This window comes from Bufo gargarizans, chromosome 7, assembly GCF_014858855.1.
Source record: "Bufo gargarizans isolate SCDJY-AF-19 chromosome 7, ASM1485885v1, whole genome shotgun sequence".
NCBI classification, from domain to species: Eukaryota; Metazoa; Chordata; class Amphibia; order Anura; family Bufonidae; genus Bufo; species Bufo gargarizans.
Genome location: NC_058086.1, coordinates 182343263 through 182367483, shown reverse-complemented (window position 1 = coordinate 182367483; position 24221 = coordinate 182343263). Strand labels below are relative to the sequence as shown.

Genomic DNA, 24221 nt, shown 5'->3' with positions numbered 1-24221 from the left:
ACCATGCTTCATCCTCATCCTCCTCCACCTCCTCCTCATCCTCGTCCTCCTCGTCCTCCAGTAGTGGGCCCTGGCTGGCCACATTTGTACCTGGCCTCTGCTGTTGCCAAAAACCTCCCTCTGAGTCACTTCGAAGAGACTGGCCTGAAAGTGCTAAAAATGACCCCTCTTCCTCCTCCTCCTCCTCCTCCTCCTGGGCCACCTCCTCTTCCATCATCGCCCTAAGTGTTTTCTCAAGGAGACATAGAAGTGGTATTGTAACGCTGATAACGGTGTCATCGCCACTGGCCATGTTGGTGGAGTACTCGAAACAGCGCAACAGGGCACACAGGTCTCGCATGGAGGCCCAGTCATTGGTGGTGAAGTGGTGCTGTTCTGTAGTGCGACTGACCCGTGCGTGCTGCAGCTGAAACTCCACTATGGCCTGCTGCTGCTCGCACAGTCTGTCCAGCATGTGCAAGGTGGAGTTCCACCTGGTGGGCACGTCGCATATGAGGCGGTGAGCGGGAAGGCCGAAGTTACGCTGTAGCGCAGACAGGCGAGCAGCAGCAGGATGTGAACGCCGGAAGCGCGAACAGACGGCCCGCACTTTATGCAGCAGCTCTGACATGTCGGGGTAGTTGTGAATGAACTTCTGCACCACCAAATTCAGCACATGCGCCAAGCAAGGGATGTGCGTCAAATTGGCTAGTCCCAGAGCTGCAACGAGATTTCGCCCATTATCACACACCACCAGGCCGGGCTTGAGGCTCACCGGCAGCAACCACTCGTCGGTCTGTTGTTCAATACCCCGCCACAACTCCTGTGCGGTGTGGGGCCTGTCCCCCAAACATATGAGTTTCAGAATGGCCTGCTGACGTTTACCCCGGGCTGTGCTGAAGTTGGTGGTGAAGGTGTGTGGCTGACTGGATGAGCAGGTGGAAGAAGAGGAGGAGGAAGCCGAGAAGGAGGAGGTGGCAACAGGAGGCAAAGAATGTTGCCCTGCGATCCTTGGCGGCGGAAGGACGTGCGCCAAACAGCTCTCCGCCTGGGGCCCAGCTGCCACTACATTTACCCAGTGTGCAGTTAGGGAGATATAGCGTCCCTGGCCGTGCTTACTGGTCCACGTATCTGTGGTTAGGTGGACCTTGCCACAGATGGCGTTGCGCAGTGCACACTTGATTTTATCGGATACTTGGTTGTGCAGGGAAGGCACGGCTCTCTTGGAGAAGTAGTGCCGGCTGGGAACAACATACTGTGGGACAGCAAGCGACATGAGCTGTTTGAAGCTGTCTGTGTCCACCAGCCTAAATGACAGCATTTCATAGGCCAGTAGTTTAGAAATGCTGGCATTCAGGGCCAGGGATCGAGGGTGGCTAGGTGGGAATTTACGCTTTCTATCAAATGTTTGTGAGATGGAGAGCTGAACGCTGGCGTGTGACATGGTTGAGACGCTTGGTGACGGAGGTGGTGGTGGTGGTGTTGGTGGTACATCCCCTGTTTGCTGGGCGGCAGGTGCCAACGTTCCTCCAGAGGCGGAGGAAGAGGCCGAGGCGGCAGCAGCAGAATAGGCCGAGGCGGCAGCAGCAGAAGAGGTAGCAGGGGGAGCCTGAGTGACTTCCTTGGTTTTAAGGTGTTTACTCCACTGCAGTTCATGCTTTGCATGCAGGTGCCTGGTCATGCAGGTTGTGCTCAGGTTCAGAACGTTAATGCCTCGCTTCAGGCTCTGATGGCACAGCGTGCAAACCACTCGGGTCTTGTCGTCAGCACATTGTTTGAAGAAGTGCCATGCCAGGGAACTCCTTGAAGCTGCCTTTGGGGTGCTCGGTCCCAGATGGCGGCGGTCAGTAGCAGGCGGAGTCTCTTGGCGGCGGGTGTTCTGCTTTTGCCCACTGCTCCCTCTTTTGCTACGCTGTTGGCTCGGTCTCACCACTGCCTCTTCCTCCGAACTGTGAAAGTCAGTGGCACGACCTTCATTCCATGTGGGGTCTAGGACCTCATCGTCCCCTGCATCGTCTTCCACCCAGTCTTGATCCCTGACCTCCTGTTCAGTCTGCACACTGCAGAAAGACGCAGCAGTTGGCACCTGTGTTTCGTCATCATCAGAGACATGCTGAGGTGGTATTCCCATGTCCTCATCATCAGGAAACATAAGTGGTTGTGCGTCAGTGCATTCTATGTCTTTCACCGCTGGGGAAGGGCTAGGTGGATGCCCTTGGGAAACCCTGCCAGCGGAGTCTTCAAACAGCATAAGAGACTGCTGCATAACTTGAGGCTGAGACAGTTTCCCTGGTATGCATGGGGGTGATGTGACAGACTGATGGGGTTGGTTTTCAGGCGCCATCTGTGCGCTTTCTGCAGAAGACTGGGTGGGAGATAATGTGAACGTGCTGGATCCACTGTCGGCCACCCAATTGACTAATGCCTGTACCTGCTCAGGCCTTACCATCCTTAGAACGGCATTGGGCCCCACCATATATCGCTGTAAATTCTGGCGGCTACTGGGACCTGAGGTAGTTGGTACACTAGGACGTGTGGATGTGGCAGAACGGCCACGTCCTCTCCCAGCACCAGAGGGTCCACTAACACCACCACGACCATGTCCACGTCCGCGTCCCTTACTAGATGTTTTTCTCATTGTTATGGTTCACCACAACAACAAATATATTATTTGGCCCAATGTATTGTATTCAAATTCAGCGGGATATAAATTTGAGGCCTAGTATTTAGGCGCTGGGTGACCGGTATGGATTTAGTGACAGAATTAGACTTGGAAATGCACAGAAGCGTGTGTGTGTGAAGTTATTCTGAATGACCCTATGTGCACCTTCAATATGATCTACCCTTTTAGGGATAGATTTCAAATAGCTCTGATATAGCAGAAACGACTAAATTATGAAATTGCTAAATTGGGAATTGTATTTCAACCCAGAACAAAAAATGTGCTTTGACGGACACTAAATAACTTTCCCAGCTACAACAGGACAGCGGTAACGAGAGATTTAGCAGGATATAAATTTGAGGCCTAGTATTTAGGCGCTGGGTGACAGGTATGGGTTTAGTGACAGAATTAGACTTGAAAATACACAGTAGCGGGTGTGTGTGAAGTTATTCTGAATGACCCAATGTGCACCTTGAATATTATATACCCTTTTAGGGATAGATTTCAAATAGCTCTGATATAGCAGAAACCACTAAATTATGAAATTGCTAAATTGGGAATTGTACTTCAACCCAGAACAAAAAATGTGCTTTGACGGACACTAAATAACTTTCCCAGCTACAACAGGACAGCGGTAACGAGAGATTTAGCAGGATATAAATTTGAGGCCTAGTATTTAGGCGCTGGGTGACAGGTATGGGTTTAGTGACAGAATTAGACTTGAAAATACACAGTAGCGGGTGTGTGTGAAGTTATTCTGAATGACCCAATGTGCACCTTGAATATTATATACCCTTTTAGGGATAGATTTCAAATAGCTCTGATATAGCAGAAACCACTAAATTATGAAATTGCTAAATTGGGAATTGTACTTCAACCCAGAACAAAAAATGTGCTTTGACGGACACTAAATAACTTTCCCAGCTACAACAGGACAGCGGTAACGAGAGATTTAGCGGGATATAAATTTGAGGCCTAGTATTTAGGCGCTGGGTGACCGGTATGGATTTAGTGACAGAATTAGACTGGGATATGGCCAAAAAATAACCACACTATTGCTGGTTAAATGCACTTGGTGACGGGCGCAGCTTGCCCCTGATGTAGTATATGGCCAAAAAATGAACAGACTATTGCTGGTTAAATGCACTTGGTGTCACAGCTTGACCAACCACACTACTGAGGGTTAAATGCACTTGGTGACGGGCGCAGCTTGCCCCTGATGTAGTATATGGCCAAAAAATAAACAGACTATTGCTGGTTAAATGCACTTGGTGTGACAGCTTCACCCTGATGTAGGCTTTAGCCAGAAAACAACCACACCATTGAGGGTTAAATGCACTTGGTGACAGGCGCAGCTTGCCCCTGATTTTGTATATGGCCAAAAAATGAACAGACTATTGCTGGTTAAATGCACTTGGTGTGACAGCTTCACCCTGATGTAGGCTTTAGCCAAAAAACAACCACACCATTGAGGGTTAAATGCACTTGGTGACAGGCGCAGCTTGCCCCTGATTTTGTATATGGCCAAAAAATGAACAGACTATTGCTGGTTAAATGCACTTGGTGTGACAGCTTCACCCTGATGTAGGCTTTAGCCAAAAAACAACCACACCATTGAGGGTTAAATGCACTTGGTGACAGGCGCAGCTTGCCCCTGATTTTGTATATGGCCAAAAAATGAACAGACTATTGCTGGTTAAATGCACTTGGTGTGACAGCTTCACCCTGATGTAGGCTTTAGCCAAAAAACAACCACACCATTGAGGGTTAAATGCACTTGGTGACAGGCGCAGCTTGCCCCTGATTTTGTATATGGCCAAAAAATGAACAGACTATTGCTGGTTAAATGCACTTGGTGTGACAGCTTCACCCTGATGTAGGCTTTAGCCAAAAAACAACCACACCATTGAGGGTTAAATGCACTTGGTCGCAGCTTGTGCTGACGCACCACAAGACACAAAATGGCCGCCGATCACCCCAGAAAAATGTGACTGACAAACGGTCTGGGCAGCCTAAAAACAGTGAGCAATTGAGGATCAGCAGCTCAATGATCCACAGCTGCAGATCGATCAGTTAATCAAGTCCTTTGGAGGAGTTAATCTGCCTAATCTCGCCCTACTGTCGCAGCCGCAACCTCTCCCTACGCTAATCAGAGCAGAGTGACGGGCGGCGCTATGTGACTCCAGCTTAAATAGAGGCTGGGTCACATGGTGCTCTGGCCAATCACAGCCATGCCAATAGTAGGCATGGCTGTGATGGCCTCTTGGGGCAAGTAGTATGACGCTTGTTGATTGGCTGCTTTGCAGCCTTTCAAAAAGCGCCAAGAAAGCGTCACAAAAGCGCGAAGAAAGCGACGAACACCGAACCCGAACCCGGACTTTTACGAAAATGTCCGGGTTCGGGTCCGTGTCACGGACACCCCAAAATTCGGTACGAACCCGAACTATACAGTTCGAGTTCGCTCATCCCTAGTGACAACACATAGGTCTGCATAGGAGCTGCAAACACAAAATAGGTATTTTTAAAGGGCACTTGTAAGCTGATTTGTGCCTATGAAACTGGCTGACCTCTTACATGTGCGCTTGGCAGATGAAGACATCTGTGTTGGTCCCATGTTCATATGTTCCCGCATTGCTGAGGAAAATTATGTCTTATTATATGCAAATGAGTCCCTAGGAGCAACGGGGGCGTTACCGTTACACCTAGAGGCACTTTTCTCTCTGCAACTGCTGCACCGTCTGCACTTTGATTGACAGGGCCAGGCAGTAAAACATCATAATACCTGGTCCTATCAATCAAAGTGCAGAGGGCGCAGCAGTTGCACAGAAAGTGGCGCCTCCTAAGAGTAATTGCAACTCCCCCGTTGCTCCTAGAGGCTCATTTGCATATATTAAAACTTCATTTTTCTCAGCACAGCAGGCACATAGGAACATGGGACCAACACAGATGCCTTCAGTTGCCAAGCGCACATGTAACAGGTCAGCCGGTGTCATAGGTACAAATCTGCTGACAGATGCCTTCTAAGGCTGTCATTATGTACACCGAGGCTCACTGGATCTGTCAGCATGTGTCTGTTGTCTGTGGTCATATTTGGGTCTGCCATTCTTTGATATAGTGAGTCATAACTTGTGTCTTCTTCCTTTCCAGATCCTGAAATAGTGAATGGAATTTATTGGTCGGAGTCTTTAAATAAGGTGTTTGTGGATAACTTCGACCGTGACCCTTCCCTCATATGGCAATATTTTGGAAGTGCGAAGGGATTTTTTCGGCAATACCCTGGTAAGGAATTTGTCAATCAAAAATCGGTGGGGAGGGTGGTTCAAAAGCTTGTCCTGACTTTTATCTATGTGGTTAATTACGTTTGTTGACTGCAAGAAAATGTTGACTTGTTTGTCTGAGAACTACTTTAGTCCCAGATGAAAAGGGACATTGAGAAAAACTGAATGTGTCCCTTCATGGCCAATACGATCAATCTGAACCCGAACGTCAGGCTACAGGTATTTGTAGTTCACCATGAGTGTTGATCCCCCCCCAGACTATAAAAATGCAGGAGGGGGGTTGCATCTGCATTCAGAATAGAAAAATATCCGTTCAGGATGTCTTCCGTTCCAGGAGCATTCCATTTTGTGACCGGACACAAAACAGCCGCAAGCAGCAGTCAAATAGTCAATGGTGATGGTTCCGTGTTTTGAGAAGCCTAAAAATTTAGATCCATCAACCACTGACTTTCAATGTATTTAGTGATGGATCAATGATGTGTAAAATCAAAACGGATCTGTTAATTCCGGTATTGAGATCTTCTTTTGGATCTGAATACCGGAATTAACAACGCAAGTGTAAATGTAGCCTAACACTGTGAGTACGGTTTTGATCCTGGAAAAATGGACTCCTTTGTCTACAACTTGTATCCTGTCCTATATATCAATTATTGCACGGTTTAATTGTATTTGTTACCTTTTGGTTTCTCCTTTGCAGGTATTAAATGGGAGCCAGATGAGAATGGTGTCATTGCATTCGACTGCAGAAACCGAAAATGGTAGGTACTGTTCTGCCTAGTGTACTTTACTAACAAAAAGACAAAAAGCGATGAAAAGAACCATAGAAAAAGGCCATTGAAAAACCTTGAGACAAACAGCTAGCACCGTAGTAATTCGGTATACAGTGAGGGTAGAAGTAAGAATAAAGGCGCTCCGACATCTTGGACAGCACTTGTATCAGGTACATCATCGTGCACCATTACTTTTATCATCTTGGATTATTTCTGGGACACCCAGAAAGACAAGCAGGGACACTGGAGGAGCAGGTGAGGGCTTAGCCGCCGAGAGGTGGGGTCGCCCCTTTTGGGGCAGGTGTTCTGCCTGTTGGCAGGGGTAGTAGATGTCACGGCTGTTTAAGGGTAACAAGAGTATACACAGTAAAAAGAGCTACTGACCGGACCCAAACTAGGGAAGAGAAAGGGTGACCCCTGTCAGACCCTCAACACTCTCCCTATGCTGCTAAAGCACATGCCCGGATCCAAATGGTGGAACGAGGCATGCCCGCGTACCTTAGACTGATGAGCCCTGTAACCCCTACAATAGTGGAAGGGGCACGGCCCTGCACAGAATAAGGAGGGAACCGGGGCCACCTCAGATCCAGTCAGGAAATCACCAGGTACATAACAAAGTCTGCACACTTAGCTGATGGAGCTGCAGCCGTAGAGAAGACGGATCCAAGGACCGCTGGCAATATCCGGAGTGCTTGCAGCAGCAGAACACAGGTCCAGAGAACTAGTAGCTAAAGGAGTGAAGATACTCAAGGCAGAGCTACAACTGAAAGGAGAAATATAATCCACGCCCTGCAATAGGAGGAGGGGTGATTTAAAGGCAGAGAAATCAAACGCAGGAGAGACAGCTGAGAGTAAGACCTCATCACAGGGGCGGAGAAACAGAACAGTGAGAAAACCTCCAACCCTAAGTGACATCATCACAGGGGTGGAGACACAGAGCTTTGAGAACGTCTCAAAGCTCTGGTAGTGACAGTACCCCCCCTTCTACGGGTGGACTCCGGACACCCAGGACCCACCTTCCCAGGATGAGCCCTATGAAATGCCCTGATAAGGCGAGTGGCTTTAATGTCCGACATCGGAACCCACATCCTCTCCTCAGGACCATAACCCTTCCAATGAACGAGGTACTGAAGAGAACCGCGGACAATGCGAGAGTCCACAATTCTGGAAACCTCAAACTCCAGATTGCCATCAACCAAAATCGGAGGAGGAGGCAAAGAGGAGGGTACCGTGGGCTGGACATATGGTTTTAAGAGAGATCTGTGAAAAACATTATGTATCTTCCAAACCCGTGGAAGATCAAGGCGGAAGGCAACAGGATTGATGACTGACAAAATTTTATAAGGCCCAATAAACTTGGGGCCCAATTTCCAGGAGGGAACCTTCAGTTTAATATTTCTTGTAGACAACCACACCAGATCACTCACATTCAGGTCCGGACCAAGCACACGTCTCTTATCAGCCACACGCTTATACTTCTCACTCATCTTTCTGAGATTACTCTGAATCTTTTGCCAAATGGTAGACAAAGACGAGGAAAATCTCTCCTCCTCAGGTAAACCAGAAAGAGCCCCTCCTGAGAAAGTCCCAAACTGCGGATGGAACCCATATGCACCAAAAAAATGGTGACTTATCAGAAGATTCCTGACGACGGTTGTTCAAAGCAAACTCAGCAAGAGGGAGAAATGAACACCAATCCTCCTGGTTCTCTGCCACAAAACAGCGCAAATATGTCTCCAGATTCTGATTGAGGCGCTCAGTCTGACCATTCGACTGCGGGTGAAAAGCAGAAGAGAAGGACAGCCGAACCCCCAGGCGAGAACAGAAAGCCTTCCAGAACCTGGACACAAACTGCGTGCCTCTATCGGAAACAATCTCAGAGGGAATGCCGTGCAATTTAACAATATGATCGACAAAAGCTTGCGCCAACGTTTTAGCATTGGGTAAACCAGGGAAAGGAACGAAATGAGCCATCTTGCTAAAACGGTCCACGACCACCAGGATCACCGACTTCCCCGAGGAACGAGGAAGATCCGTGATAAAGTCCATGGACAGGTGTGTCCAAGGACGGGAAGGTATGGGTAACGGGAGAAGGGAACCTGAAGGTCGTGAACGAGGGACCTTAGCGCGAGCGCACGTCTCACAAGCCGCCACAAAACCCTCCACAGACTTACGAAGAGCCGGCCACCAAAATCTCCGAGCAATGAGATCTACCGTGGCTCTACTCCCGGGGTGACCAGCAAGAACTGTATCATGATGTTCCTTAAAGAGTTTGTGACGTAGCTCAGGAGGCACGAACAACTTCCCGGAGGGACAACGGGCAGGTGCCTCAGACTGGGCAGCCTGGACCTCGGCCTCCAAATCGGAATATAGAGCAGAAACAACTACCCCCTCCGCCAAAATGGGACCCGGGTCCTCGGAGTTTCCTCCTCCCGGAAAACAGCGAGAGAGAGCATCAGCCTTCACATTCTTGATCCCAGGGCGGAAAGTAACAACAAAATTAAATCTGGAGAAGAACAGAGACCATCTGGCCTGTCTCGGATTCATACGCCTGGCCGACTCCAGGTACGCCAGATTCTTATGGTCGGTAAAAACGGTGATAGGGTGCCTGGCCCCCTCCAACCAATGGCGCCATTCCTCGAAAGCCAACTTGATGGCCAACAACTCCCTATCTCCCACATCATAGTTTCTCTCTGCCGGGGAGAGTTTTCTAGAGAAAAAGGCACAAGGTCGCCATTTGGCAGGAGAGGGGCCCTGGGACAAAACTGCACCCACACCCACCTCGGAAGCATCCACCTCAACAATAAAAGGTAAGGAAACATCGGGATGCAGCAAGATGGGAGCAGACGCAAAACTCTCTTTAATCTTAGAAAAGGCTGCAAGCGCCTCCTCCGACCAAGAGGAAAAATCCGTCCCCTTTTTTGTCATGTCAGTAAGGGGTTTGACAATAGAGGAATAATTCAAAATGAACTTTCTGTAGTAGTTAGCAAAACCCAGAAAGCGCATCAATGCCTTCTGATTTTCAGGAAGCTCCCACTCCAGCACAGCACGGACCTTCTCCGGATCCATGCGAAAACCAGAAGCAGAGAGGAGAAAACCCAGAAATTGAATCTCTGATACCATAAAAAGACATTTCTCCAGCTTGGCATACAGTTTATTTTCCCGCAGTATCTGCAGGACCTGAAAAAGATGATCCTGATGAGTCTGAACATCAGGGGAAAAAATCAAAATATCATCAAGATACACCAATACAAATTTCCCCATTAAATGATAGAAAATACTATTAACAAAATGCTGAAAGACGGCCGGAGCATTCATCAGGCCGAAAGGCATAACGAGATTCTCGAAATGCCCGTTAGGGGTATTAAAGGCCGTTTTCCATTCATCCCCCTCTCTGACCCTGACCAGGTTGTACGCGCCTCTCAGATCCAATTTGGAAAACACCTTGGCCCCAACAATTTGGTTGAAGAGGTCCGGGATCAGAGGAAGGGGATAGGGATCGCGAATCGTGATACGGTTCAGCTCCCTAAAATCTAAGCAAGGTCTCAGAGAGCCATCTTTTTTTTTAACAAAAAAAAAACCCGCGGCAACAGGCGACTTTGAGGGACGAATATGCCCCTTCTCGAGACTCTCAGAGATATAGGTTCGCATTGCGAGTCTCTCCGGTTGTGAGAGATTGTAGAGGCGTGCCTTTGGCAGCTTGGCGCCGGGAATGAGGTTAATGGGACAGTCAAACTCCCGGTGAGGAGGTAGCTCCTGAACACCGCTCTCGGAAAACACATCCGAGAAATCAGAGAGAAATGATGGCAGAGTTTTAGTAGACACCTCAGCAAGAGTGGCTGTGAGACAATTCTCTCTACAAAAGTCACTCCACTCATTTATTTGCCTTCCTTGCCAATCAATAGTGGGGTTATGTCTAGTGAGCCAGGGTAGCCCCAAAACTAGAGGAGAAGGCAATCCGTTAAGGACAAAACAAGATATCTCCTCCACATGAGTGTCACCTACAGCTAGCCGGATATTGTGAACAATGCCTTTCAGAGATCTCTGCGAGAGTGGGGCAGAGTCAATAGCAAAAACAGGTATATCCTTTTCTAATGTACAAACCTGAAACCCATGCAAAGCTACAAATTGAGTGTCAATAAGATTGACGGCCGCTCCACTATCGACAAAAATCTCACAAGGAATGACCTTGCTCTCTAGCGCCACCCTGGCAGACAGGAGAAAACGGGAACTGCAGGTCAGAGGAAAAGCATCAATTCCCACATCAACTTTGCCCAAAGTAGCAGATGAAGCAGAACTTGATGATCTACCTCTTGAGGTTTTTCTCTTATTATCGCTCTTAGTACAGTTCAGGAATCTCCTAGACGGACAAACATTTGCCAAATGACCTATGCCCCCACAACAAAAACACACCATATTCTGAGGACTAAATCCTCTTTTATCAGGGGCAAGTCGGCCTAGCTGCATGGGCTCCTCCTCAGAGGGGAGCGAGACAGGATGAGACCCCTGCATACTGAATGAGTCCGCACCATTGCCCCTAGACTGACAATGGCTGGACGGAGAGGTCTTGTTTCTTTCCCTTAGACGCCTGTCAAGGCGTACCGCCAATGACATGGCAGACTCTAAGGATGTTGGTCTCTCATGGAAAGCAAAGGCATCTTTCAAACCCTCTGAGAGACCATGACAGAACTGACTTCGGAGTGCAGCATCATTCCAGCCTGAATCAGCTGCCCATCTCCGAAATTCAGAACAATAAAGCTCCGCAGACAGTTTGTTCTGGCATAGAACACGTAAGTTCGATTCTGCCAGAGCAACACGATCCGGGTCATCATATATCTGCCCCAGGGCCACAAAAAACCTCTCCACGGATCGCAGGGAAGGATCCCCTGATGGCAGCGAAAAAGCCCAAGTCTGAGCATTACCTCTGAGCAGGGAGATGACAATCCTCACCCTCTGTTCCTCATTACCAGAGGAGTGGGGACACAAACAAAAATGGAGTTTACATGCCTCTCTGAAGCGAACAAAATTCTCACTGCCCCCGGAGAACGTTTCCGGAAGTGAGACCTTTGGCTCGCAACCGACTCCATGAGCCGGAGCAGAGCCCAATGCTTGTAGCTGAGTCAGAGATTGACGGAGATCCGCTACTTCCAAAGAAAGACCCTGCATGCGGTCAACCAGGTCAGAAAGCGGATCCATGTCAACAAGGACGGTTTTGGTGGATTATAATGTCACGGCTGTTTAAGGGTAACAAGAGTATACACAGTAAAAAGAGCTACTGACCGGACCCAAACTAGGGAAGAGAAAGGGTGACCCCTGTCAGACCCTCAACACTCTCCCTATGCTGCTAAAGCACATGCCCGGATCCAAATGGTGGAACGAGGCATGCCCGCGTACCTTAGACTGATGAGCCCTGTAACCCCTACAATAGTGGAAGGGGCACGGCCCTGCACAGAATAAGGAGGGAACCGGGGCCACCTCAGATCCAGTCAGGAAATCACCAGGTACATAACAAAGTCTGCACACTTAGCTGATGGAGCTGCAGCCGTAGAGAAGACGGATCCAAGGACCGCTGGCAATATCCGGAGTGCTTGCAGCAGCAGAACACAGGTCCAGAGAACTAGTAGCTAAAGGAGTGAAGATACTCAAGGCAGAGCTACAACTGAAAGGAGAAATATAATCCACGCCCTGCAATAGGAGGAGGGGTGATTTAAAGGCAGAGAAATCAAACGCAGGAGAGACAGCTGAGAGTAAGACCTCATCACAGGGGCGGAGAAACAGAACAGTGAGAAAACCTCCAACCCTAAGTGACATCATCACAGGGGTGGAGACACAGAGCTTTGAGAACGTCTCAAAGCTCTGGTAGTGACAGTAGAGGGACACTGGAGGGACAGCAGTGGTGTTCCTGAATAAGAGATGTCATAATCTATATCATCCGTCATCATCTTTATCATATGTCATCAATCATCTATATCATCCATGTGGGCCACCCACATCCAGTGAATGATCCCCACCTTGCCGAGTCATAAGTAAGATGGTCCATGTACATTAGAGTGCAGTAGCCCCACTTATTATCATTTAACTATCTCCTTATGGTACCTACTTGAATAGGAATTTTCCTTTTGTGAGATTTTGCTAAATTTATTTGGGGGTTTATGAGACGCTTTTAATAATAAGATTAAAAGTTAGGTTTTCATTGAGGATTTTGTTTGTTTTTCGTTGATTTTAATCGTAAGACAAAGATGTAAAAAAACAACAACGTTGTAAATTTCTCATTCAGGTACATCCAGGCAGCTACCTCCCCAAAAGATGTAGTGATTTTGGTTGACAAAAGTGGGAGCATGAAAGGACTCCGTCTGACGATTGCGAAGCAAACGGTATCCTCTATTTTGGACACCCTTGGAGATGATGACTTCTTCAACATTATTGCCGTAGGTTGCCTTTGTTTCTATGTCTTCCTTTTAAAACCTTTTTTTCCTTTCTCTTTTAACCGTTTGCACCTGAACCCCTGCCGACAAACAACAGGCATGGCTTTTTCAGCCCATTTATTGTAATTATTAGGCTCTCAGGTGGTACTTGGATCCACTTATAGAACAGCAAGTATATATTTTTTAAATAAGCATTTATTATCATGTTGACTTTTTTTTTTACATTTTCAACTTTTTTAAGAACCAAGGAAAACTTTATCTACATGATAAATGCCATCTACTGAAGTGAGACAACCCCTTTAAGGACACTAGTATTTTTTTTTACCTGTAATGATTTTACTTAACGAAAAACAATAAAGAAATGGATGCAGTGACCCTAAGCGTTTATGGAGCTTCAAAAAGCAGATGAAAAACAGTTATAGCATCCTTCACAGCAAGACATATTACACAGGTTTTCTCCCCTAGGATCATTGCTTACAGGAGTGATTATGGTGCTGCACCAATCATGAGTCTCTCCAGCTCCATAATATATAACTGTTGGGACTGTAAGTTGCTGGATATTAGTGTTGATTGGACTTCGATCCGGATTTCAGGAAAAACTCGATTCGCCACCAAGGCGAATTTTCCTGGCGCTTTGTGTAACGAATCAATTTTTCGTAAAATGGTGGCTGAAAGTAAAAAAAAATTATACTCACCTCATCTACTTGATCGCAGAGAGGCTGTCGGCTCCCATCTTGATTTAAGAAAACCCACCTGCACCGAGAATAATGTACTCACCGCACGTGCCCAGCGTGACGTCACCACGTATGCCTAGTGTGATCATGAGGTGGCGTCATCACGCTTGCCGCAGGTCCTTTGGTGGGTTTTCTTCAATCAAGACGGGAGCGGACAGACTATCCGCGATCAAGTGTATGAGGTGAGTATAATTATAATTTTTTCAACCCTGATTAACCCCTGAGGAGCTAAATGTGAGTCACAGATGTCACAGATGCCACAATCAGCACTGAATGTGGCATCTGAGGGGTTAAATTATGGGGGGCAGCTCGATCACCGTTCCCCGTCATTGTACCCGCTCCATACAATGGAAAGCGTATAGTGACAAAGTAATTCGTAACAAATCAAATTTCTTGTCCAAATTTGGAGAAGCTGCCAAATCGAATTTTTCAAAACTTTGCTTATCTCTACTGGATATCATCCAAGACTGCATATATGCCATGTGTATAGACAATAGGCTAGGCTCACACAGAGTTTTTGGAGGAGGTTTTGAGGCAGACTTTCCTGACAAAGCCATGCAGTAATTAGTTCAAGCAGGAAGGAGAAGTCCTTCTTGTATATTTCTGATTCCTTTTGAATCCACTTCTGACTTTGGCTGAAAAACCTGTAGGAAAATTCAACTCAAAATGTCTTCCAAAAAACTCTGTGTGAACCTACCCTAGGGATCAGCAAAGAGTCTCACATCCATGTTCTTCACCTTACGAATTAAATGGGCACTTGACCATCACACCTACATACGGTATATCAGGTTGTTGGACATCCCAAGGGCTCATCCTATGGGTTTTGTAAAACATGTCCCCATTTTGTAACAGTGACAGCTCCCCTTTTCTGGAAAGGATTGTCTCAAGATTCTGGAGTGTGTACATGGGGATTTTTGCCCATTCAGATAAAAGAACATTTTTAAGGTTAGGAACGGATGTTGATGAGGTATTGCTGATAATGAGTGTTCCAAATCATCCTAAAGGTGTTCATTGGGACTGAGGCCAGGGTTGTGTGCAGAATCTTGAGTCCATCCTCACCAAAATCTTTAAGCTATGGCTTTATGGACCTTGGTTTGTGCACTCGGGCACAATCATACCGAAAAAGACAAAGGCCTTCTGCAAAATGTGGTCACAACGTTGGAAGTACACAATTGTTGGAAAATGTCTATCATTAGCATTAATTTTCACTGAATGTAATGGACCAAACCATGAAAACCTCTGTGTTCAGTGTTAAAAGAGAAGGTGAAGGAAAAGGGTTAAAAAGTTTATGCAGGGCTTTATGCTAGTTGTCTAGGGGAATAAAGGGTTACTCGGCCAAGATTATCCAGTGGTTTGATCATTGTCCAGGGGTTGCTTGTCCCCTAGGGGATGATCCTGAGCAGGGCGGGCACACCTGTAGGCAGTGCATGTAGCCAACCCGCGTATGTGCGGGCATATCTCCTGCGCTGCAGTGTGCAGTGCTGTAGGGGGGACTGGCATCCTGTATGAGTTGTCTGGGCTTCTTTTCCCCAGCAGGCATACCTTAAGTGACTTGGCTCACATGTACCTGCAGGGGAACCTTTAAAGGGGACACGTGTGTGTGTATATACAGTGAGGAACAGCTATGGGATTGGTGCTCAGCATTTTTGGACCTCCCATAAAAGTGAACGGAGGGTGGCCGCACTGCTGCTCTCTGGAGATAGGAGCGGGTCCTAGACTGTGTATATGTTACCAAGTTACTGAGCTGTTTTCACTCTACAATGCATTTTTTTTTTCTGTCACAAATATCCTCCTTCTGCATAAACTATTAGCTGCAGATACTGGAAATGTTTAGTCAGGTCAAATATCTCCCTTATTAATCTTTAATTAGCCGGTGGGTAATTACATGGAGCATTATTAGTAAGAGACATAATAATTATAATTGGAATGTTGTATCTCAAACATTTTATTTCACTCCTTTAACAAAGCCAATCATCGGAATTCATTTGAAATATGTTGTTTGGGTTCTAGCAATTAGTTATCTGGCTAATTAAGGTGGCTAAACTGACAAATGTGATGACTAATTATAATTATTATCACAGGCAGAAGCAGATATGTCACTAAAGAAGCAATGGGAATGATGTGTGAAATGGCCAGAGGCCTTGCTGTCCATAACAACTCCCCATGTCCCATTTTGAGGATGAAAACATACTGGGGGTCATTTACTAAATTAGGCGTATTTCAGGCACAGATGATGGCACAATGGTTAGTTGCGCCACTATCTGCAATTTCGCCTCTTTAACACCAGGTCTAAAATTGTTGGCGTAGTGCGGGCGGGGAAGGGGATGGGTCGGCAGCCCCGTCTCATTCACCATTTTCTATGCCTGTTTTAGGCGTAGAAAAAGGTCTAAATGTAAGACAGCTCAGAAGCTGTCTTACATTTTGAACTGACGCTGAATGCTCCGAAGTTATAGAGCGGCCGGCACCTCTTCATAACTCTGCCAGCTATGGGCCTTTATTAAGACCGTCGTCTAAAACGCCAGTCTTAATAAATGTGCCCCACAGTGATTAGCCTGAAAGAATAGAAATGTTGATCTATATCAAATAGGTTGTGTCTGGCACTCTCACCGACAAGCTGTTCGAAGGGACCGTGGGACAGCTCAGAAGACCCCTTTAAGGCGATTCCCTGTTTATATAATGAATTTCACTGCATACAGTATTTTTGCAGTGCATACCATTTTTTATGTAGCACTTTTCTTCCCTATTTCTCAGCTTCACTGCATCCTGGCAGGATGTTTACATGCAGAACTTTCTGTTTTCATAAGCTCCTTGTTGGATTTTCTAACCAATCCTTGCTGAGGTCAGCTAGCAGAGAGATATGAAGAAAATATCTATGATGGCGAGTTAGCATGCATTTATACTCTGTTTGCAGTGTACATTAGAGGTATACATTCCCAATGGGGTTTTATAGGTTTACAGTGGCATACACCACTCATTAGCTTCCATTTTCGAAAGAAACAGAATACAATGTGGTTTACCTTTCATTTTACTGGACACCTCTGTATAAAATAGCATAGTCTACTTTCCTATTTTATGCTGCAAAAACAAAAAAGAAAACCAGTATACCAACCAGTATTTTGCCCAACGGAGGTCAAAGGGTCTCTATGCCATTGGGTGAATGTGAGTCTATGGATATATTTTACATATACTTTGGTAGCTTACTGTATGTAGACTGGAAATGCAGCTAGTGACCATCCGTGATTTGGGTCTGCACACAAACTCTAGACATGTTTGAAGTATCATTTGAAGTATTCCAGCATTATGAACATGTAATATAAATAGAGACATTTAAAAAAAAAATGATTTGGCTGCTTCACTGAACTTCAACAATTTGCTGCCCACGCACACTGATGACGTCACCGCTGTCACCCAGCGTGATCACATGGTAAGGTCATCATGCTCTCCGCAGGTCCTTTGGCGGGTTTTCTTCAATCAAGACGGGAGCGAATGGCCTCTCCACGAAGTGCATGAGGTGAGTGTAATTTTTTTATTTTCAGTCACCATTTTAGGAAAAATGATTTGTTAACACTAAGCGCGAGGAAATTCGGCTTTGTGGCGAATCAAATTTTTCTAGAAATTCGGATCGAAGTCCACTTCAGATACTCCGATTTGCTCAACACTAATTATAAACCTTCAGAAATGGTCTGTTCAGTGATGATATCTCATCTCAGGGGGGATTATAGATGATAGAATCTGCCTGTTTAGGTACCAGATCCAGGCTGCAGGATGTTTAAGGAAAATTATATCTATTAAAAAAGCTATTTTCCTTTAAGTGGATGGAAAAATATGACTTTATACAAGGTCAGCTCTCACATTTTAGCCATAGAGTAAAATATTCCTTAAAACGATTTTTTGGTTCTTTGCCACACAAGGTGCAGGAATAAAGCTAGATGATTAATGGGCCGCTCTTGTAATGCATAAGGTCAGATCAACGGTGCATGACAAACAGCGACAGAACATGAAGGAGACCTATTCTCCATTCCCTTTGAACTAAAACGCCAAATCATGCAGTAAATTGCAGCGCCGAGTATCATTATAGGACACTGAGTGTTAGGTCCACCATCTGTGTAGATTTGGGACAATGAATTTGGAGCGATGGAGGTCATGCATTCAATGGAAAAAATGCTAAACAGAAATGGAATAGTTGAGTTCAGAATCCTAAAGTTTAAAGTGCCGCCGCTGCATCTGATGGAGGCCACCATTGTATTTAGACTTAAATTTATTGAATGTTTCTTGGAACTATAGAGACACAAGTGAGGGAAAAACTAGCAAAAACATGTGAGTGGTCATTAAATTAATTCCAAGAATTCAGGGGTACAGAGTGTACACAAGTGTAGCCCAAAACATGTCCAAAGTTTTACCTGCCTGTATCCTGCAAATGAACCTGTTTTTTAAGAAGTCAGCAGTGTTGGATTCTCTTTTTCATCACAGAATTAGGTTATTGTGTCATTTTTAGCACACAGTGAATTCCAAAATCACAAAACCACCCAACTTTTTTTCCGTTTTGCAATACTAGTCATGCTACTGTAACTTACATGGTGCCATTACAAAATACAACTCACCCAACAAAAAATAAGACCGCATATGGATATGGCTCTTGGAAGTTGTGGACAAAAAAAATCCAAATAAAACGCAAAAATGAAATTCAAATAAATAAATACAATAATGAAAGCTATCAGGTGGTCAAATTAGCAAGGTGGTCAAATAAAGCTACAAGGAATTTCCAATTTTGGTCACCCATACATCCAGCAGCAGTCACTAGCTACATTAGGTAGTGTAAATGTCATTGATAGGTTGAAACATAAGTTAGTAGATTGCAAAGTAACATTTTATTCTGAATTGCTATGTCATTCGATGTGCTATCAATATGTCTCCAAAAAGACATTTTTAGTTTGTTATAACTAGAGATGAGCGAAGTTTTGAAAAATTTGATTGGGCAACCTCGACGAGGTTCACCAAAATTTGTTGATTTGTTCACGAATCGCTATAAATCAGGTATACCCAGGCCATTCTGCATTAGGGTATGGTCACATGGTTTGGCTGGTTAGGTGGGGGTACAATATGCAAATTATTGCTGTTCTTGCCTACCATCTCCTGCAGGTTATTTGACAGTATACACAGAATATTAATAAGCTCTGGCATGCCCACTTCTCCAACCCCAGTGCTGTCCTGCCCTACAGGTGGGAGCCCATCTTCTGCTATCTGCTTTTCCTCCTTTTCCACTTTAGCTAATATCGATGAGAATATGTCATCAGAAACATCCATCTCCTCCTCTCTCTGCACCTTTGGTGATTTTTCTAGGACATGGAGACTAGGACAACGATGATTTGGAAGAAGTAAAGCCAGCAAAAGATGAGGATGGTCACCATTAAGACCTGACCTCCCTAAGGGTTGCAGACTAGATGGTATTGGTTGGCACACTGGCAGTGGAATAATAAAGGCTTCCATCTTATTGATATTGAATTACATTTATGGCTGATGTAGGAATAAGTAAATGTAGGAATAAATAAATGAAACTGATGCAGAATAAGTCTCCCTACACGCTCCTCGCACTCTCCAAACACTCTCCCTCCAATATTCTTCTATTAATAATTTTCAGTAATACTGTTTCTAGTGCTTGCCACATCTCTCCCTATGCTCAGCTCAAAGGACAATGGCAGAGGCCATACGGAATGAGGGTTTTATAGGGCTGTGACAACACAGGGGGTGGCTATCTGCAGATTGGCTGTCTGCACAGCATTATGGGTGATTTTGCGTTCCCAGGCTTGTCTTCTCTACACTTAGTTTCGTTTTGTAACACATGCAGCAGCCGCCATTTTAGGAAAACCTGATTTATTACCACGAAGCGTGAGAACATTTTGATTCATTTAGAATTAAAGTTTTCCTAAACTTCAGACTGAATTCCACTTCAAATGCTTTGCTCAACACTAGTTGTAATGTTTATTGGAGGGGTTGTCCTATTTGTATCTGAGTTGGACAATCCCTGTGGTAGGTGACTAAGCACCGATATCCCCTGTTTTGTTTGCCAGACACTCTTGATAGTGTCTGTGCCTAGTATTGCAGCTCAGTTTTATACTTTAGCATTGCTGTCCCGTCAGTTGGCTCCATCTTGAACTGGAGTGGGCTCATCTGAAAGCTTGAGAAGCACTCATAGTGTCCATGAATGCCCACAGTCATATTTATGCCAAGTGGTAAACCAGAATACAGAAGGTCAAATAGGGGAAAATCTAGGTTAGATACCTAACTTTACGTATCTAGCACTTACCCTGAGAAGCCTACCCTCATCCAGATGATTCCGTTGCCTTCTGAGTCCATATCTTCTGGCAATTAGTGTCTGTACAGAGAATTAGGTATCCATACACATTTGGCCTCATGCACACGACGGTATCCATTTTGCAGTCCTCTGCTCCATTACTCAGAGCAAGCATTCCTGTAAATCCTTGTTCCCAATAATTGGCCTGAAAAGTGTGTATCACCAAAGGGTTGACCAGTAGAATTATGAATGCAGCTCTGGATATCAATAAAGGATCAGTATAAAAGTTAACTTTTATTTTTGCAGATTATATGTATATTTACTATATGTATGCCTTTGACGTGACCAATAAAGGGCTGACTATTTGTCTCCACTACTAAGTGACATGGCTACATTTCTCAAGTAACCAATAATTACTAACATAATTTGTAAAATGTTCACACACTAAATCATCGCTATTGTTATAGTAGAATTTACTTTAGATTATACTCTCAGTCCATCAACAATTTTAGTCCTTTGTGTTTACTGTCTTTTTATTCTCTTATTTTAAAGTATAATGAAGAAATTCAATACGTAGAACCGTGTCTGAATGGGACGTTAGTACAAGCAGACAGAAACAACAAAGAGGTAAGAGACTAATTGTATAGAGAAATTGAAAGTGCATTCTTCTCTGTCGTGAAAGCGGCACACTAAAGATGACAGTATTCCATGGCAAGTATTAAAATAAAAATCTATTGTCAAAGGACTTTTCATCCCCTTATTTTTAGAGGATTCTTCATAATAATAAAGCCTTCTTCTGTTAAGTTGTTGATGGAGCTGTCTCAAAAAGACAAACTTTTTCCAATAAGAAACCGCCATGGCGATCAGCTATTCATCATGAGTCTGACTTATGTAACCCACATTGTAAGTTGTCATTATAGGTGTGATTTCTGTAACCCACATTGCGTAACCCACAGCAGGACATATGAGCATGTTATGCAATGTAATAATAAATTAGTCCAGGGGCGTAGCTAAGGGCTCATGGGCCCTGGTGCAAGAGTTCAGCTTGGGCCCCCATTTCCTCAGTGCTTTGTGGCCAGGTGCAGGGAAGTACATGGCAAAAATTGAAGTGGCACTCCCCCCCTCCACCACCACCCCATGCCAAATTCTCGACCTAACGCCTTCCCTCCAGCCAGAGGTGTAACTTGACCAGCATGCACTTTCTATAATACCGGTGTCTTCTTATGCAGCACAAGGGTCTTTGGGCCCCCTCAGTACAGACCATGCTTAGAAGCACATTGTTGGCTGATTTTTCTTTTTTGAAATGTGTGGCATACTGTAATGCAGCCCATCAAATTAATTGCAGCTGGTTCCATACTAGAAAGTTTTCAAGATTTTATGACTTTTATTAATCAATCACAATAAAAATAAATAATTTAAGGGTTTTCCAAATCTTCCTATAAATCTGATTTTTTTCATGGGTTTTGTCGTCTGCCAAATTAAAAAATTGTACTAGATTAAACTAGCTAAGTGAACAATTTAAAAGGAGAATGTTTATTAGCCACATTGCTGATTCCAACTATGACATGCTAATGGCGAATCGGCGATCAGTGGCTTGCTTGCAGATAAAATCATCTTTTTGAAATTTGCAAATTATGCCTTTAGTGCAGTCAGGGCGGTGAAGTTGCTTGCATTGCACAGGAGTTCCTCTCCATTTACTGCCCAGCCCTTCCCCCCGTTCCTTTAATTTACAGGGCCAGGTGAGTTTACTGTGTTTACTGTCTGGCCCTGTCAATCAGCAGTCAGGGAGGGGCTGGGTATTGAATGTGCCGCCCTCATTGCACTAAAGGTATCATTTGCATATTTCAAAGAGACAATTTTATCTGCAAGCGAGCCATGGATCACTATGGGAATGGCACAGATGCAATGAGGTGAGCTAAGCCTGTCTGGCACTATGCTTGGCCGGCCTAGGGATGTTGTAGATGACGCACTACTATCTCCTGTCTACTTTTTTGCAACATGTGAAGAGGATAATTTGTTATGTCTGTTAAGGAATTATGAGTTAACAGAGAGGTGTCAACCCTCCCGAATTCACACATATTTGTCAGATTATAAATTGCTGAGGAACTATATCAAGTCCTGCATTTCAGGATTCTGGCTTCAACAAGTCAAAAATAGGGTTTGCTAATTTTTGGGGTCCATTGCTCAAAAAGTTTGTGATTTTTATTTTTTATTTTAGCAATGCACCTTCCAGTGGAGTTAAAATTTGGTCAGGATTTCAAAGTAGATCACTTTGGTGTCAAATTTATGAAATTCTTAAAACTTCACTCCAGGCATCCCCTAGGTGTACTTTCACTGAAATAGGTGCAATTACAATGCGTTTGCACCAAATTTATCATTACCGTGCACCATTTTTTTAAATTTGGCACAGGTGCACATACCGTAGCAATTCAATCTGAAAACTCAACTCAGATACACTTACAATAGTAAATTCTCCTCTCTACTTCTTTCTGTGTAACAACCGGCATATCAACGCATTATATGGATAGCTCATTGAATTCAATAGTATATGTGTAATGCTTCATTTCTCCTGTGGGGGCACTTCACAAGAATTGAGCATTTGCTGCCTGTTCTTCCCAGTTAACAGTTGATTGCTGGGGTTTCCTGTGATCAACTTAGAATAAGATGATCATTCCAACATACAATCCCTTTAAGAACTCAAGGGTTTCAGAGTAACACAGTATAACCCTCTTATTTAGAACTGAAAAGTTTAAAATGTAGGGTTTACTGTATTTAAGTTCATACAATAAGTGCTGGTATTTATGAGATGAATGGGCCTTAGCTTTATGATTTCCCTTTATTGAAGGCTCTGTAGAAATAGCAGATCTTTCAGCAGCTTCTCCCTTCAGACGGAACATTCCGAAAGTGCCTCGTAGCGAGAGTGTTGATTTCCTCTGTAACAGAGGGCTTTGTAAGTCACATGATATTTTGCAAAAATACCTCGCCACCTTTCATCGTATTTTAATATGTTTCATTTTTATGGACTTTTGATATATCTCCGAATGCCATTGGAAATCACAGCTGTGAAAGTATTTTCCAGAGCGACCAAATCATCCACAGGTTTCTCGGTCACAAGCAGTTACCTACAGCATTTGCTGGCGTATGGTGACATTACACAGAATCCTTGTTTGTATTAGGTGGACGTGAATGGAAACTGGAGACTTCAATTGATCTTTACTTTGCTGGAACATTCATTTCAAAGGACAAGGGGAAACTGAGAAATACAACGGATGAGGAATGGAGAACATGTCATTAACTCATCATTTTCTTACCATCCCATACCAGCATCTGCTCACTGTTGAGCCTGCGAGCGAAGAACACGGGTTCATTAAAATTCATAGTCCGTGAAAGCCATATTGGATACAATTTAGTATACAAAACAAATTTATTCGAAGCATTCCTACAGTACACTGAACACTTCAATACGCTGATTCGTGAGAGGTATAATGAGGTGGGGCGTTATATATCACAGCACGCTGTAACTCCTCAGCTGAACATGGAATTAGTAAAAGGCAGCAAATGCCACATTGACCTTATGTGTGCCCCGGAGATACGCAGCATAAAATTGTAATTCTTGAACGGAACAATGAATTCATTTTTGTCATACTGTGCAGTTTATTTAGTTGAATGTTATCTTTTTTTTAAAATAAAAATGGAATGCCCTGTTAAAATTAGGAAGATGTATATTCCACATCCTCACTGCACCAGGAAATCACCACTGCCACGTATCCATATAGCTTGCCAGTTCTTGCCAAGGACATGATGTTGCAGGGGTAACACACACATATTCTTAACTCAAATTTCTTAACTCATCGTGTTAATGCTTAACGCATTTAGTTTAGATAACATGTCTCATAAAGCATGTGTGTTAACCCTGCTACATCCGAAATGTATAACTGTGGTGTCCCATAAAACTTTGAATGTGACCTCATTACACTATGACCCCCTTCAGTAGCATGTTCATAAAAATTGTGATCTATGTTCTATTTTTCATGCCCTAATCACTCTCATTTCATCATCTAAAATTAGGATCACCCAAACT

At 44.5% G+C, this 24221-nt stretch overlaps 1 protein-coding gene across 1 annotated transcript in view; it reads left to right on the top strand.

Annotated features, from left to right (window-relative positions):
• The window catches only part of LOC122944238 (voltage-dependent calcium channel subunit alpha-2/delta-3-like), a 448666-nt gene that overhangs the window by 411775 nt on the left and 12670 nt on the right, over nt 1-24221 (top strand). The window contains exons 7-10 of the mRNA XM_044302473.1: nt 5789-5920; nt 6617-6677; nt 12967-13117; nt 20693-20767. Coding sequence (XP_044158408.1) covers nt 5789-5920; nt 6617-6677; nt 12967-13117; nt 20693-20767 — 419 coding nt within the window. The remainder of the gene's footprint in view (nt 1-5788; nt 5921-6616; nt 6678-12966; nt 13118-20692; nt 20768-24221) is intronic.